Here is a 17,316-nt window from a genome sequence, read left to right as displayed (position 1 = left end):
CTCAGCTAGTCTCATCGCCTTTATACTAAGGGTTACTTACTGAGTCTAACCTGAGATCCTATGTGAAATGAATTTGGGTGGATTCAGCTTTGCTTTAAGTAGTCCGCAATCCATGTCACAGAAAGTACAACACTGAGCTATTATGCTGAATTTGGCACGATCGGCAGTCTCTGCCCAGCAGAGGCAGCGACTGAGTTAACGTGGGCACAACCAGCTTACCAGACCCTCAAAAGTGGTCGTCCAAGCCAGACCTACAATGTCCTCAGTGGGTCAGTTCAGGAGACTCAACACTTTCAGGAAACAACACTAACCAGTGAATGAAGAGGACTTCAAAGGGCTGCTAGTCCTTTCAACACAATCCCGCCCAAATACTCATGCCAAGATGTAAACAACATCTTTTCTGTAGGGGTTTCCGGGGGGTATCAGCGTGATGGAAACAGAGAAATGTGTAGAATTTCACAAAGGAAGAACTTTTTAAATGATAAAAAGTAAAATGTGATGCAAAAAAGGAGGCTGATTATGAAGCAATAACATCCAAAGCACCTCTTAACAATATCTCTCTTTCAATAGCAATGCTAATTGCTTAAATCTTACATTTTGATTTCTTTTGCCTGAAAAGTCTTCAGCCATGGAAATTGCATAGTCACCAGACCGCAGATGAATTTCCTGGGATAAGTCACAAGTTCGTGCAATTTTTGGTTGCTTGATGGCTTAACAGAAATCTTTGTTCCCTTTTTAATAATGAAATAATAAGAATGATATGAATGAAGTATAGGAGTAGAAAACTGCACAGGCTGGAGAAGCACATAGGTGACACCTCCCACCCTTGACCTTCAGACCCATTTACAATAAGCTGCTGCCACTCTGGCAGATCACCTTCTCCTCAAAAGACCCTATTTCATCAGCTTTTTGTGGACACTCAATTCAAACTGAAAAGTGGGAGGAGGAGAGGAAGAAGAAGAAGAAGAAGCAGGAGGCATCGTGACATTGCTTTCATGAGATGCAGCATGCAATGCTTATGCCTTTGTGAGGCCTTCTCTCCGGGCAGCCTGGGTGGGCGACTTTATCTTCCCTTGGAGAAGCAGCAAGCCTGAAGAGCAGCCTGCTTTTCTCTTCTGAATCACTGATGCGTGCGCTATTTCTGAAATGAAGTCCTTGGCCACAGAGCTCCTTTCGTTGCCTTATTTCACCCACCTTGCATACTCCATGTGTGTGCTTTGAAAGTTTACCACCTCCTGCGCCTTGGCGGGGTTTTGGGGATTATACGACCGCATTGTTATCAACTGTTTTGTTGTTTTGGGAGGAGGTCATTGCATATTCAGCCCGACTGGTTCCGTTCTCTTCTTTTCTCATTGGTTTCCTTGGGTGATCCCAGGTTCGGTGATGTATAGGCAGGATGGGGGAGAAAAAAGGACAGAGATAAACATCTTCTTTGTCAATACAGATTGAAAGCAAGAACACGTAAGGTGCATCATAACACTGAACTTTTCCTCTCTATTTTCCCTTTCTGAACACAGGTCAAACCAGCAGTTAAATTTTGTCAAGCCTCATGATCCACCTGGAAGATGAGGGGTCTGCTCCTAAGCCCTGTTGATGGGCTGTTGGTCTCCCCGTGCTAGCCTGTGTATAGATACAGGTGTGTATGTCGCATGAGACAAAAGCTGCTGGAAGGAGAGCCCTCCACCACCACGTTCATCCCTGGAATGGAGGCTTGGGCACTGGGTCAGGGTCTGCCTTGGGGCAGTCCTGGGCCTTTCTCCTCAAAGTGCAGCATCATTCAAACTGGGATGATGACCAGTCATGTCCTGAGGATCCAACTCACTCACCAGTCATCATAAAACCACCATGTGTCGTCACTAGGAGAGGACTCATCTGACCAGTGTAGATACGTACATCTGTGGTGACCACTCCAGACTACCTTCACAGTCAATGGATAGAAACAGGTACTTTTAAAACACAGTTCAGAACAGCTTAAAGTGGATTCCCAAAATAAGTCAGATGCTTCGTGCCCAATGCATTCGTGTTTCTCTGCATTGTCTGTGAAGGAAGGCTAGTTTACTAGCCCAGACACCGATGTTCGTGTTTGAGGTGTCTTGAGTTAGTGACTGAAACACGGTGCCTGCTGTGATCTACCAGTCCCCCAACACCAACCACCCTTTTTATTTTGTTTGGTGGCCACTGGCACCATTTGGTAACACAGGCCAGGACCACCAATGCTAATTGTGAGGCAATTCAGTAAATGCCCAGCAAGTGCAGAAATCTGACAAGCATCTGCACATCATGGAACAAAATTATCTTATTTGGGATTTTAAAGTGACTCTGAAAAGGGAGACCTGCGCATAAGTCCCATAACAGACCATGTTACATCATGTAAGTATTTCCCCCGCAACTTCTCTCCTCAAATGTGGTGTGACCTTTATTTAAAGCTGAAGCTGTACATGTAGTAGAAGGAAAAAACTTTGTGCTTTCCACACGGATATTTCAGACATTAGTGCTTTGAGCTTTACGTGCTTCTAAGGGCAAGAAGAGGACCAGATAAACAAATGTAATACAACAGTCGGTCTGTCCTATTGTTCTTGACATCGTTTAGCAAAGCAAACAACAATTAAATTAAAAAACGGTTAATGACATTGAATTTCAGCAAAGTATTAGTGAAAGATTTATGGAGAATGATTACAGGAAGATATATTTGTTTTGCTTGTAATCTTAAAGAAAATACTTCTGATTGTGATATCTTACACTGCGCTTTAGCTGGTAAGAGTTAAGGCTTGTTAATATTAGCTGTGATTCCAGCTGTTAGAGAATGGAAATGGCAGGGGAGACTAAGAGCTTTGTTGAACCCTTTTTCAGCCCTTAACATGCTGTGCCTGTCTGTATCTGACACAAGCTTCTGCGGCTCTGTCTTTCATGACATTGTAAAGCACCCATCCACCCCGCCACATCCCTGAAAAGAGGAATGGAGAATCAGACGGCAATACTTCTCTTATTTTTTCCTGGGCAGGAAAAATAGTGTGGCTGTCTTTAAACTCCTCTGCTGTTTTCAAAAATTCCTTTTTTTTTTTCTTTTTTCCCCCCCAGTTCCAACCCTGACAATCAGCTCTATGACTGGTCAAAAAAGAAGACATTTTGGCCACTTCTACTTGCCATCTGTTTGTCTCCTGTTTACCCCTTCTTTCTTTATTTTGGTGTCCTATGTGTTTCTGCACCTCTCCAGTTCCATTTTCTTTCCCTGTCTAGCTTTCCTCGTCTTTCTTCATGTTAAAAAATGTCTTCCACTCATTTTTACCTACATTTTTCTGTTTTCTAGAAGTGATTTCAAGACCGACTTCTTCAGTCCTCCTGAAACTCTTTTCCCTTTCCTCCCCACTTTTTTTGCTTCAGTTTCCCTTCCCGAGAGCAGCCGTTTGCTCTTTCCCTTCCCCAGGCTGGTCTCCCAGCACAGACCCGGGAGGTTTGGAGACTCCTCTGATGGCGAGACCTCTCTGGAGGCACTGCGGGAGATGTTGCCTGTGATATTACACCACTGGCACTAGCATGCATTAGAAGTGTGTTTTTTCAGAGCCTGCAAATAGTGGAATAGAGATTTTATCAGGATTCTGCTTCTGCCTTATCAACTGCTCAGGGTTAGCGCTAGCAAAACAGAGCAACTACTTTCTTGGGTCTCAATGAAATGGCTATTTAAGGCATTTATTTATTTATTGCAGACACAAAAGTTCAAGACTGGAGAATGCTCTGTTTAACTCCTTCACTTGATTTTTTTCCAAATGCATGTCAGGCATGGATTTGGGGTCAAACTTGCCTCAGTTACACCATTTAAATGACTGGTTTGACAGACTTGTATGCACTTGTCACAGTGATTAAAACTGACCTATGTGTTTAGATATGTAAAGTCATTTTGGCCTGTCGCGATTTTTCAACTGCCCTTTTGCATCAGGGCATTAGCTCTTTTTGTGCCACTAGCTCTTTTTTACCTTGAATTTCATCCACTGTTGAGATCCAAGCATGCAAGTTTTCCTCCTACACACCAAGGCGAGGCCTTTTATCCTATTTTCTGCCTGATAAACTAGGTTATGCATGATCTTCCTACATGTAATGCTCTAAGCCCCCTTTCAGCTGAAGTGCTGTGGCCCTGTATTTATGCATTTGCATTCCAGGGTTGCTCTTCACTGGTGAAAGTGATGTTTCAAATTAGTGAGGGAATGAGTAGGGAACTGTTTGTATCTGTGACATACTCACTTGGTGGCAGGCGAAACGGGCTGTTCGCTAACAAATGGTTTGCATTGCTTTACAGTATGATTTGCTATACATTGTGCTTTGATGTTTAGCAAACAAATTGGTGCACTCTTCATGCCAAACATCTGTGAATGAAAGGTACACTCAACTCTGTACAGCTTAGTACACGCCTGAAATGGTGCATCAGGGTCCGTAATGACCTCTCCATCATGCATGCATTAATTTGCATGAGTCCTAAAATCAAGAAAGCATCAAACAGGCATTTAATAGTGTATTTCACATGTCAAGCTTCAATTTCAGATGACGTTCTGATCACATTATATATCTTATTTATCAAAGAAATTCATATTGGCTTGTCATATTGGCTTGTACCAGTTCTCTGCAGAGTCCTGTGTAAAGGTCAACGTAATGATGCACAGTCAAACATAATTTGTATGTTCTGTCTTTAGAAAATTTCTTAGAGGAGAGACAGTTTTTGGCCCTTCATCATGTCTAGTCACAAAACTCAGTTGGCATATTTGACAAAACCCTCCCTGCCACCTTGACTACTGGTGTAAATGTGGCATAGACCTACTGTCTGTAAAGCAGTTGTGCGGTAGAGTACTAGGGGAGGGTTTCACCTCGTGTCTCACTTGCACACACTTCAGAAAATCTCTATAAATGACTTTTCAGACAAAATCAAGCCAAAGCTGAGCAGACTATTCATTAAATCAAGACTTTATTATTCCTCATTACTTACAGGCTTATTGAAGCTTTGAGGAGAACAAAATCACCTAGAAATGGGAATAGAAGTTTTGCCCAGAAGAGTAAACTGCAATAGAGTTTAAAAGATACAAGGCAATCCACATGCTCATACTCTTCAAGGTGCTTTGTGCTTGGAAGGGATGAGAGTTAAGAATAAAACCTGATTTCATAAGACAAGCCTGAGCGTTGCAAACCTGTTTCCTACTGCCTACCTTCATAGCAACGTTTCTGTTGAGTGCCAGTGCACCATGGCCAGCATCTGGGAAGGCTGGGCCCCAGGGAAACCCAGCCAAGCTAGGAGGGGGTCACCTTGGGCTGGCAGCAGAGAAATGAAAGGATCTTAAATTCCTCTTCTTCTGGGGCTCCCATACCCAGCTCAGCACTGCCAGGAGACGCGTGCCTCCACATGGGATTTGCTGCCCTGGATTATCCTCCAAGGGAAACACCTACCCTGTTTCTTAGAAAACAGGAATAACATGTCATTCTTCTTCTAAAATGCAGTTTGAGGAGGAAAGGCCACTTTGCCCTCCCTGCTGTGTGTTGTTGGAGGAGCTGACCAGTGCTCAGAAGACCACAGTGCAACTCCACTCTTTCCCGAGCATTGGTACAAAATTGTAAATTGTAGTTAAAAGGCACCTGCAAAAATATGTATAAAAAAAGATTTCGTTGTATGGGTATCAGTATCAACTGATAAAAGATTTTTACCAACAGTGAAAGCTGTGAGGCATCTCTGTACTGCCTTTGCACAGCTGTACCTGTACCAATGTACAAGGTACCTGTGCCAAAAATCGTTTTGTGTTTTCAGTTCCTCTCATGAAAGTGCTTTTAGTAATACATAAAAACCTTGTGTCTCCTGTCAAAGCAGTTTCACCTCGAGGTGGCTCCTATCATGGACAAAGCTGCTAGCAAGCTCTGTGGGCAGCCCCACTTTTGCATGTCACAGCACAGGCAGCTCTACCGGCGAGCATCACCGCGGCTCGCCCACCCGTCCTGCGCTGGCGGCGGCAGGCGCCGGGTCGCGCGTGTGCCTGCTGATCCCCGGGGCAAAACGGCAGAGGGGAGGAGGCAAATCAGAGAGCTGAAGATGTATTACTTAGACGTGCAATGACTTCAAAGCTCTTCTTCACACCAATGAATATTTCATTAGCTATTAGCACATAAAAATTAATGATTTTCAATGAAACTGGGTCTCAAACGACATACCCATTTGCTTCATAGGATTGGTCTATTCTGATGTGCCCCCAGTGCACAGCAGAAATATCAAAGCTACCGATATACCAGTAGAGATCCAACAGCAACAGCCTCTTCCTGGGTTACAAAAGTTGTCCAAGAAATAGGGTAAATATCTGGTGGATGTATTTTCACTCAGCTTCATCTCCTGGGTTAGGATGCTAGCGGTACCTGTGGCAGCTATGTTTAGAGCTCTTGGCTAGACTTCACTGCTGGAAGCCCAGACAAGATGATGTGTGGGCTGCAGTCACACTTCAAAAACATCCTTATTTAGCAGATACAGGTTAGGAATGGAAGAATGTCTTGTAAGGTTATTCAATTACTGGACCATCTCTCCCAGTAACCTGAATGTTTATATGATCATAAAGAAGGTGAATGGAGGCTGTTTACATCTCTGTACTGGGGGCATTCATCAAAGAGCCATTTGATTCATGCTGGCCATCAGCCATCAGAGCTGACTCAGTTCCCATGACAGGAACTGGTGGGAGAAGAGAACTTGCTTTCTAAGACTGGTTTGTGAACAGGACCCCTGCTGGAGGGGCTCAGTGCACTGACAACAGTTGCTTTCTGGGACACAGCCACTGAATTTGTGTGCAACTGCCCACCATGAGCCTTGCCTAATGACTAACCGGGGCTGGCCAGCCTGGCGCTAATGCCCAGGTATATGGGGCTCATGTTAAAGAAGGATACTTCTCTGGAGATAGTTTTCAGAGTCGTGGAAAGAGAGTCACATTCTGACTTCTCCTTTTGACTGTCTCAGAGGGACCAGAAAAATTCAATCTGGATATTTTTTATTTGACAATGTAAAGATAGAAATCAAAGAAGAAACTCTAATGATGAAAATTCTCTGAAACCTTAGTTTTTCTCTATTAAATTAGTTAACAGCCATATGTGGACCTTCTATGTGTCCAGAAAACAAGCAGCATACTATTCATTACTCGTAGGAAGAGGTTACTGGCTCAACTACCTCCCACGTACAAAGCAAATGTTTTACAGTTACAATAAAAAGCAGCTCCATCTGGACAACTTTCAGCAATGCACTCACTACTGCTCAATGTTTGTCGAGGACCAATGTTCAATACTCTCAGTCTCCCAAGGCTTTTACATGTATTCCCTGTATTTCCATCTTCGGTCTAGTAAGTTAGATAGTCCAGCATCTAAAAGATAAACAAACTGTCTTGCCCCAGTGTTTATTACTTATTATCCCAAAATGTGATGTTTTTGACTTACTCTTCCAAACTAGAAAGTCTTATAGGTAAACTGGATGATATTACCTGCACTGTTTGGAAGGACTATGTATATTGGTTTACTTTCAGTTTTGGACATTTGATGGAGGTCTCCTTCCTCAAGCTGCATTGTCCCTTTGCTCTTTGTGAAAAAAAAAAAAAAAAAAAAAAAAGAGGTGTCATCTGTGAATCAGAAAAGGCTGTTCTTTCCCTGGAGACCTTTGAGTACTTCAGTCTTAGCCAAACAAAACTAGTGGTCAGCTGATAAATAAGATTTACAGGAGAAAGTAAGCATACAGTTTTGAACATCTTCAGACCTTTTCTGTCTCTCTCACACGTGGAGAAGGGGAGAAGATCTGTACAAGTGCACAGTTATGCAAAACAGGAAAGTCTCTTTCACAGCACTGCAAGTCGAGTCGCATCAATAGGCTTTGATCTAGCCCCAAGATACCATCTCCTAAGGAGAGTTTCTTCTTTTCTGGCTGTTCACATGAGCATTTTCAAGTCTGCAATTTACAGCTAATTCAGCTCTCCCTCACAGCCATTTTAGCTGACCAGTTTCTGAAGTATATTTAAGAAGCCCTGCAGGCATGTGGGCGATTTCTGTTTTGAGGTGTTTCACGCTCCCCTGTGATAGTCAAATCCCCCTCGCTGTGCATGGATTGAAGATCTAGCCTTTGCTGAGTGCTTCTCTCAGGAAAAAAAATAAATCTATAGGGAGCCGCTCTGCAGCCATTCATCAGCACTTAGAGGTTCCCTGAGCTGGTGCGCTTGGGCTGCAAAATGTGGTAGGCAGATCTCTTTCTGCAGAAGTGCATCTATCGCAGCCTGCTGAAGTCGCTCTGGGTATATCTGAAGGGAAGATTTGGCCTGTTCAGATTGCAAGTAATTGCAATAGATTGCTGAGCCACATGTGAAATTTAAGAAGTGGAGTTTAGTCTTCATTTATTTGCAGCAGTGCAAAGCTAGAGTAATTCCACAGACTTCGTTGGACTTGAGAAGGATTTGTTCTGATGTTACAGAGGAAGATCTGTCCCTGGGAGACTAAGGTGAAGCAGTCACGTTTCCTACTAGGTCTTCAATTAAGCTAACTTCAGAATTATGGTCCTACACGAAACCCATCTTAAGGAAGAGAAGCAGCTTTATGATTAGGATACTGGACTATTAACCGACGTAATTGATAAAAGTACTTTCAGTGACCCCTCACATTACCACCCAGTCTTTGCATTCCCTGTAATGATCTTTAAAAGGTTTTCTTGTCTAGAGGGATATTACAGCTGACGTTATCCATCGGGTGTTCTCAGTGCAGAATACATCATCGGTATGCTCTGATGACAAAAGGAAAAAAATGAATGGGCCTAATGTAAAAAAATGAGCTCCTGTTGCCAGCCTTTCAGCCTGACAAACAGCCACTAAATGAAAAAAAAAAGAGAAAAGACAAAAAAAAAAACATATTAAATGCATGGAATGAAGGCACCCTGCTCCGAACAAAGCCAAAACATGTCTGGAGGATGGCCACAGCCATGGCCATGCCTGGCAGTGTGCTGTGCACTGTCAGTGTCCTTTGGGGATGAGCTGGGCATGCTCCTGCCCCTCAAAGGCCTGTCCTGCCACAGAGCAGTGTAGGCAGCTAGGGTACATTCATGGAGCTCCGTTCATGGCACACCACTCTCTGCCAACCAATGCAGAAACAGCCTGGGATTGTCAATACATATGTAGCTCCCGGATAATCAGTTATATGTAACTCTTGCATTAGACAGGATCTGCCCTAAGAAGTCTATAATTTAAAGAGAGAAGCCAGCTCAAATTTCTGTCCTAATTTCTTATGGAAGACAATAAACAAGCTTGAACAACCTAGTCTAATGAAAAGAAAGAGGGGATGGGATTGGTCTCAGGGAACACCAGGAAAGGAAAAGGGTATTCGAATGGAAGAAATGGAAAGTAGACATGGGTAAATTTAGGCTGGAGATGCAAACAAGGTTCTTTTACTCTCAGAAGAAGAATGGTTTGAATTGGGACTGCTGGAGGAGGTAGAACGGAGAGAGGGAAAGCTACAGAGCTCCAAGAAGGAGATGGATATGTTTACGGAAAGGATCAAATGCCACAGTGCCCACAATACTGGGGACAGACAGGGTGACCCAAGGGTCTTGTTCCAGTCCCATATTACTGAGATGTCTAGGCTGCTACCCTGAAGAATCAAAGAATGAATACTGACTGCTTCAGGGAACTGAAACTACCAATGTAACAGGAGAAATCATTTCACTGAACTTCAGGTGCAGCCTCAGTTTCCCTGGGGTTGATTCTCGTTGATCAAGGCAATACCTATAGTCAGACCTGGACACGGGGTGCATTGCTCTACTACGGCACCCAGGTCTAGGTGATGGCTGGGAATAGGTAACAGCTGGGTAATGAAGGCAGTCCACTCTCCTACTTCGCTTTTATTTCCATTTCATGCAGATTGGAAGGGGGAAGAGAGTAGCATTCCCCGGAGCCCTCCTGTGAATATCCTCCAGACTAGTGCAGACTGGATGCATTCCTGCAGTAGGGGCATTATGTTGGTGTCTCACTAAAATCAAAGTCATGGAGCTTGTGTAACGATGGACAAAAGTTTAAGGCTGCCCCCAAACTGGACTGTGCGCGCTCTCTGGGCTTTTGTGCCCACAAGCTGAACACACATGCAGGTTTGGTCCTTCATTTCTGCATGCATCTGTGACAGCTCTCCGTGACCCCCACAAAACTGAGACATGCACGTTCTCACAGGTGCTGGCATGAAGGCGACAAACACTCCTCTGCTTATCTGCCACTCAGTAATACAAAAACACCGGTGGAAGCCCAAACTGAGATCTTTCTCTTAGTCCTTTAAAATGCTCCAGTTTTTCTGGAACAGGTTGAACAACACCTATCACGATTCAATGCTTTCTATCTTCAAAGTGCTTAACAAACATTAATTAGGAAATGTGGAGCAACATGCTTTTCAAGTGCCCAGCTGTACCAATCCTGATCAATACCTTGCTTTTTTTATATAGGCAACACATCTAAACATATACATTGAACAAGAGATGACAACTACCTAACTGCTTCTGCTCAGCTACAGTGAGGCCAGTAAAAGACATTTATAAACTATTATTTAGCTGGGCTCCCAGTTGTAAGTTGTCCTTACAAAAAGATATCTGTATTGGAGGGAAGTGGAGGAGGGAAGGGTGCAGGAACCCCCTACCATCTGCAAACTGGCTGGCTGTTGGTGCCCTGTGCAACCCAGGTCAGGGTTGGCATCAGTAATGGAAAAACACGGGGCTGGAATAACAAGGTGGTGGAGAGGAGAGATGAGCAAGGGCTGCTCTTCACTGCTCTCTCGCCGTATCTGAAGGACAGCATGTCTCTCACCAGCCAAGCGACTGTGGATATTGCCATTTTAGGCACTGGACTTTTCCATCCCCAAAACAAAGTTGATCTTCTGTGCTACTTTGTGCCCAGATTTTTTGCTGAATGTAGATTAACTACCTTGCTATTTGATCCCTTGCAAACATAGGCAACAACTTGAACGATGGACTTGATCCACAGAGAAGAACAAGGCTACTGCTATTTCACAGAATCATTTAAATAGAATTTCACAAAATTATTTAAATAGTAATGATTAATTTCTGTGCAGAGGAACCAAAATTCTCTGCAGATTTTCTGTTATAGAAATGTCTTTAATACAAGAGTATCTGCAACACAAATAAATGCAAGGAGCTGAGAAGAAAATTAAAACTTGTAAAATGAACTGACCTTTGCAACTATCTAGATCACTTTGCATTTGAGGTAATCTGCCTCTGCCACCAACTAGAGTAAGACCACTGATTTCCAGGCAGCTGCTTCTGACTTTCTTCACTCACAAAGAAGAGTCTGCAGAGCCAGACCCTGCTCTTTCTTTGCAGGCTAAAAGCAAACCCACTGTAAGTGGACTGCACAAGGTGGTCCCAGCCTTCCCATACCCTAGGTGTGCAATGGGGCAAGTCCATGCAGAGGCAGAGCAACCAGCAAGTCTTCCACATCTTGATGTCTACACAAAGATTTGGTTTTGTGCAGTTTGGGAGCTAAGTGGCTTTAGACAATTGTAACTGGGGACAATTTCTGAGGAAGGATTTGAGTTCAACCAGTCTCCACACTGGCTTCCCAGGGCTCAGAGCAACTGAAAGAGCCAGATTAGCCTGCAGTTCCTGCTGCTTGGGTGTGTTAACATCTTTCATAAGGTTTCATGCTACTGCCTTAAAAAGCAGACACCAAAGAAGGCACCATTTCTTCATCTGGGACCTCTTTTCAAAGGCCAGAATGAGGAATGTCCCTATTTTCCCAGTCTTGCCTTGCACACAGCTGGGATCAGACCCTTTACATCAGGCACCTTGTTAGTGCTTCACTTCATCACCTGGCATTAGCTTGGGGAATGGATGCTGCAATGCTCATCTCCACAAGTGCCCTCTGACATGGCTATTTAGCCAGCTCTCTGAGATGAACAAACCAGGAGCATCGTTCTCCAGCCCAGATATACTGGAGAGGGTGGCGACCTGCCTGCTGATGGAGGGGACACTGGAGTCAGAGCAAGGTAAGTGTGTGGCAGAGCAGGACCACCCCAGCAGATGCCTTCTTCTCCCACCCCCAGCTCTGCCCATGCTGACCTACTGTGTCTCACCTTCATGGCAAGGCTCTCCCGAGCAGGGAGCTGTACACTGCTTAGCAACCCGGGAGCATTATAAATATTTAGCAGTAAGTATGGGGGGTGCAGAGAAGGAAGGACAGAGGTAGCAGAAATCAGAGCGTGCAGCCACACAAGTGGTCACAGCACAAATGCAGGGGCTTGAGGGTGGCTGCAAGTGATCGATGTGCACCCGAGGAGTGTTGCAGCTCTGCGGAGGGGGACACCGTCCACACCCTTTGCGCCTTGGGCAGTGTGGCTGCATGGCAGCAAACAGCACAGCAAGGCAGGAGTGTGTATGATGTGACCTCCCTTCAGAGCAGTGGGGACCCCTGAACCAGCTGGTGGGGACAAGCACCCCTCAGCCTTCCTTTATGAACACCTGCTCTCAGCTAGGGCATGGAAAAGCTGAGATCTCGTTTGGACACCAAGTTGTAACTAATTAAACAAACAAAGGTGTGAAACCAATGCACATAAATCACAGTGTGAAATAATGCTGCTGTGGTCAGATGCCACACAGGAGGATCCTGCGCAGGAGGAAGCGCATCCGAGCGCAGCTCTTGCCGTTCCCTGAGCTCTACCTTTCCCCAGCATCTCTGCACACAGAAGTCCAGGTTAGAGCCAGGCATCAAAATCAAAGTCAGCAAAAGCCACGAATTAGAGGAGCCAAGGGTGGGTCTAAACCAAGGTTGCTGGCCAGAAGTGTGCCAAAAGGTCAGGCAGGAAGGGGGTATCTGCTGTGTGGTCAAATCTGGGGCAACGTGGGGGTAATGCAGTAACCAAGGCTCTGTGGAAAACAAGAAAGGGCAGAGACTGGAAAGGAATGGGGCATGCATACAGGACTGAGAGCTGTGCTGAACAGTCCCGAGCATCTTGAAGTTGGTCGGATGTGTGTGATGGGTAGGGGACCGACTAGTGCTTAGCTGCTCCACAGTCAGGTCTGGCTTCTTGTCACCCCAAGGCAGAGCCTGCCTGGGGCAGCGTGGGGCACGTGTGGGAACTGCTGGGGCATTTCCATACTTTTCTGGCTTTCTCGTTCTAACTTATGGGGTTCTAGAGCTCCTGCAAATCCACCATGTCTGCTGAACCCACCGGGAGCTGCAGTTGTTCAGCCACTGGAGAAATCAGGCTTTACTGCTTTTACTCCGATGCACTGCAAATCCTTCGTGGAAAGAAAAAAGGGGGCAATAAAGGCACCCAGCAGGTTCCTATGGGATTCTCGTTGTGTAGAGGGCATTTCTGGGTGAAACAGAGCTGGAGTAACAGATCTACACCCCCACCCCACTACCATGGGTACAATTTCCTCTGAGTCATAAAAAAGATTGTCCCAGGCACCCCAGGGTGCTGCTGCTGCGTTCTTGCAGGCTGTAACAAACACAGCCCTAAGCTCAGATATCCCAGATAATCAAGCCAAAACCTTTCTTCAAGTGTGCCTGCACACTGTGCCAGGTACACTTGAGCCACAGCTGTGGCTTTTCATCAGCAGGGTCAGCCACAAATGCCCTCCTGTCAGCTTGTAGAAATGATTGATTTAAAAATTAAATTAATTTCTAAGAAAACTATATTTCTTTGCTTTGTAGGATTTTGAATATGTAGGAGCCTTGAGTTTAAAGTCGGTTTTTAGACTAGTAGGCGAAAGAGAACCCTGATCTCATATTTATTCAGATTTCTTCAGAAGTTATGGCTTCAGGAAAAAATGTAATGAAAAGCTCATGGTAAACCTGGCAACTCTCCTGCATGTTTCAAAGCTCTAGTATCCACTTGTATCTTCTAATTGTGCTGGGGTAAATCAGGAATATTTCGACCAATTCAATTAGACCAGCATGAGCATTATATGCTGGCATGAGCCTGTAAAATTACAGAGCTGCACTGAGGTAGTAACTGTACAATACTTGAATCTACTGTAAGACTTCTGCCCATTCGATGTGGTACCCTCATCTGTGGCAGAAAACAGAAAAATGGCAAGTTTGTTTCTGGTCACAGTGAAAAGTTAATTGATCACAGGATAGACCATAATGCTCTATAGATTTCTGTTCACATCTTTGTCAATACATCACAAATTGGGAGTGAACAAGTGAAAAACGATCCATAGGAGAGTGTTCTGTGAAACACTTGGACCGCTTGTTTTATGCTAAAGACTAAAGCCTCCTGAAGGCTTCTAGTGTTCCCAGTTATGAGAAACAGTGGAGCATTTTATCTGTTTCTGACAGAAAACTTTCTCCCTAGCAGAATGTGACTTTGGTGTAACTTAAAAGAGACAGAGAAATCCTGCCCTATAATAGTTACGCAAACATGTAGTGCTTATAAAAATCCCAGACTGACAGTACTGAAAAGCAGAAATTCCTGCTTATCTGACCAACACGTACTGCACAGGCAACAGTAAAGCAAACTTCCCTGCACAGCACTGCCCATGTGGCTTGGCTCAGCCACCTCTCTCAACGAAAGGCTATTTTGACCACTTTACTCATCATCCCTTGATCTGTCAAATGAACCTGCTAACAAGTAGTAGCAATACTTTTGCTATTCTACTTAAAAAATGAGGCCAACCCTTTTTTGTCTTGATGCACCCAAAAAACATTGGGTAGCACCAACTGTTAGTCCCCCATCCAAAATCCCCAATGATGCCACTGAATCAGCAGAATGAATACAGCAGAGCTCTGGCATCTCCAGTGGGCTTGGGTCAAGTTGTAAAGCTGTTCAATAGCTTGTCACGCATATACTAACCTGGAAATTGTTACATAGCCAACACCTAGACTTCAATACTGTTTGGAAGAACAACTGATTTTCCTTGTACTAGCACTCAGTTTTCACCAAGCAGAGCTACATTTAGTTTAAGAAATAGTGATAGCTTTGAAAGAACTCAAGAAAACCAACAAGAACTCAGAGAGGCTATGGACTGTCCATCTGCGGAGATATTCAAAACCCAGCTGGACACAGTCCTGGGCAACCTGCTCTAGGTGACTCTGTTAAAGCAGGAGTTTGGACTAGATGATCTCAAGCTGTCTCTTCCAACCTCAGCCATTCTGTGATTCTATGAACTCATTTCCTGATGGTTAAAAAATGGGATCTCCTGCACAAAGATTGGTTGCTCAGGGTATTTAAAGTGTCGTTAGTAGACCATCTGCAACCTCATTCCAAGGATGGGAGTAAATTCACCACTGGGAGATGATTAGGCATAGAGGCTAAGCAACACATGGGGACTTTGGGCTTTGGTTAGAGGTGGCAGAAGACCTGGACAGTGGTGCTCAGCCCTAGATGCCAATCCTGTTGTTGATAAGCATCAACATTCAGCCAGTGGAAAAGATAATCAGGCTACAGTGTGACTGTCTTCTTTGCTCTTCCAAAATTTTGAAGTTTGTCTTTCTTTCAACTGCCCTCAGTGACATTCCCAGGTCTTCCCGATGAAGACCATATTCCCTTTTGAATGGCACTTCTTAGGGATTGACCCCTTTTGCAGTGCTGAACTGATTTGGCATCAGGGAGTTGTACCAAAGACTCACAGATCCGCCCCAGAGACCTTCTTCCCTTTGAGTGTCCCCCACTCAAACAGTACTTTTTAACCCAGCTTTTCCACCAACTATCTCACTTTATCTTCTGAGTAATTGCCATCTTTCCAGCCATCTGCTGAGAATTAAGGCACTATTTCAGTACAAGCCCTTCTAATGTGTCAGGGACAATAGAAGAGATTAACAATCTCAATGCACCTTGACCTGTCTGCCATCAGCCATGCCACGAATATCCACTTCAAAGCGATTAAATAAGTTTAGGACACTGTTCTGTCTTCCCTCCCCACATGGAAAAACATTGCTTTGTTGCAATCAGTAAGGATTTTGGACTAGATTGTGCTCAGCCTTAGTGCTTTTCATAGGAGATGGCCATGTGGAGGACTACAGTCCTTGCTCTTTGGGGAGTGAGTGGTACAAAATGGGCTGGGCAAGAGGTGTGGGGCCATGGCCTGCTGAGCAGGACATACACCCCTGCACCATGGGACACACTCTTCTACACACAGCAGCTCACCACAGCTCCAAATCCCACTTTTTACCCTCCTTAAACAAGTCTCCATGTGTTCCCCTTGCAAGCACTTGCCTCACTTTGTCAAACAAAACCAACTTTCTGAACCCTGCTCCCACTACTGAAACTAGACCTTGCAGTATACTGGGTCCATAAATCAGACGCTAATGCTGAATACCCTAGAAAATACCTGAGCAATGAATTTTAAGACAGTTTAAGTATGACATGTCATTTTACTTCAGTACAATGTTTTCTTCCATTTAATTATTATTTGAAGGTGAACTCAGCGCCTATTTAAGGAAGTGCATACGTAGGCATTTATGGTACCTTTCTCTCAGGCTATGGGACACATACAAAACAGTGGCTTGACAAAGTTAGAATAGTGAGTAAAAGGTATATCATGTAAAACTTTGCTATCATCAGCCTGCTTTCTCTGCTGACTTAGCAAGAGGGCTCTTTTGGCAGCAAACCCTGTGGTACATCTGAGAGCAGAGGTATCCATCCTACCTAAAATCCAGCAGAGCCAAGGAGTCACATCCCTAGGCACAACGGGCTGCTCATGGGTCATCTCAGACCGTATGGATGTTCTGGAGATACTAAATACAGGTTTTTCAGACATTGGCAAACCATTCGAAACACCTCCTGCCCAGCTGCATAGCTGGCACATCAGCTGGCACGGAGACTTGGATGCTCAGCTTTGCTTTCCCCTTCGAGGTTTGAGAGATGGCTCCAGAATCTCAATTTTGTACAGGGAGCCAGGGATTTATTTTTCCCTTTTATGTAAATATCTTACTCCCCTCACAGACTCTGACACACCAGTGAGCTGCACAAATAGGATTACATACTGCAGGTCCCTCTCTCCCCCATCTCAGTTGCTTATTTACCAAACAACTCTCGTTAATCCTCTTTACTGGGTTTACTTCCCACTTCCCTCCAGTCTTACTGTCTTACTATTATTCAGGTGCTTGGAGATGTTAAAAAAAAAAAAGCTTAAGAGACAGCCACCTCCAGAGCTGATTAAAATGAATTGAGCTCCACTGATTGTTTTTGAATCTGCACCGGTTTACACCAGATGAAGATTTGTTAGAGGTGCTGGCATTGATGGTGCACTTGCCCAAGTCCAGTCCACAAACCATGTAATACTGAAATGATCCAGCTTCTTCCAGCCTGTGCTAGTTTATGACTTGTCCTTGGACCTTC

General features: G+C 44.5%; 1 protein-coding gene across 1 annotated transcript in view; it reads right to left on the bottom strand.

Moving 5' to 3' along the window:
• Positions 1-1,260: 1,260 nt before the first annotated feature.
• PRIMA1 (proline rich membrane anchor 1) overlaps positions 1,261-17,316 on the bottom strand; it is a gene marked incomplete at both ends in the record, with an annotated part of 51,832 nt that continues 35,776 nt past the window's right edge. Inside the window, one exon of the mRNA XM_082317077.1 lies at positions 1,261-1,360. Coding sequence (XP_082173203.1) covers positions 1,261-1,360 — 100 coding nt within the window. The remainder of the gene's footprint in view (positions 1,361-17,316) is intronic.

This window comes from Platalea leucorodia (assembly GCF_965183815.1).
Source record: "Platalea leucorodia genome assembly, chromosome: 7".
In the NCBI taxonomy this organism is placed as follows: domain Eukaryota; kingdom Metazoa; phylum Chordata; class Aves; order Pelecaniformes; family Threskiornithidae; genus Platalea; species Platalea leucorodia.
The sequence above is the reverse complement of the archived record's forward strand: the minus strand, read 5'-3'. Positions and strand labels throughout refer to the sequence as shown.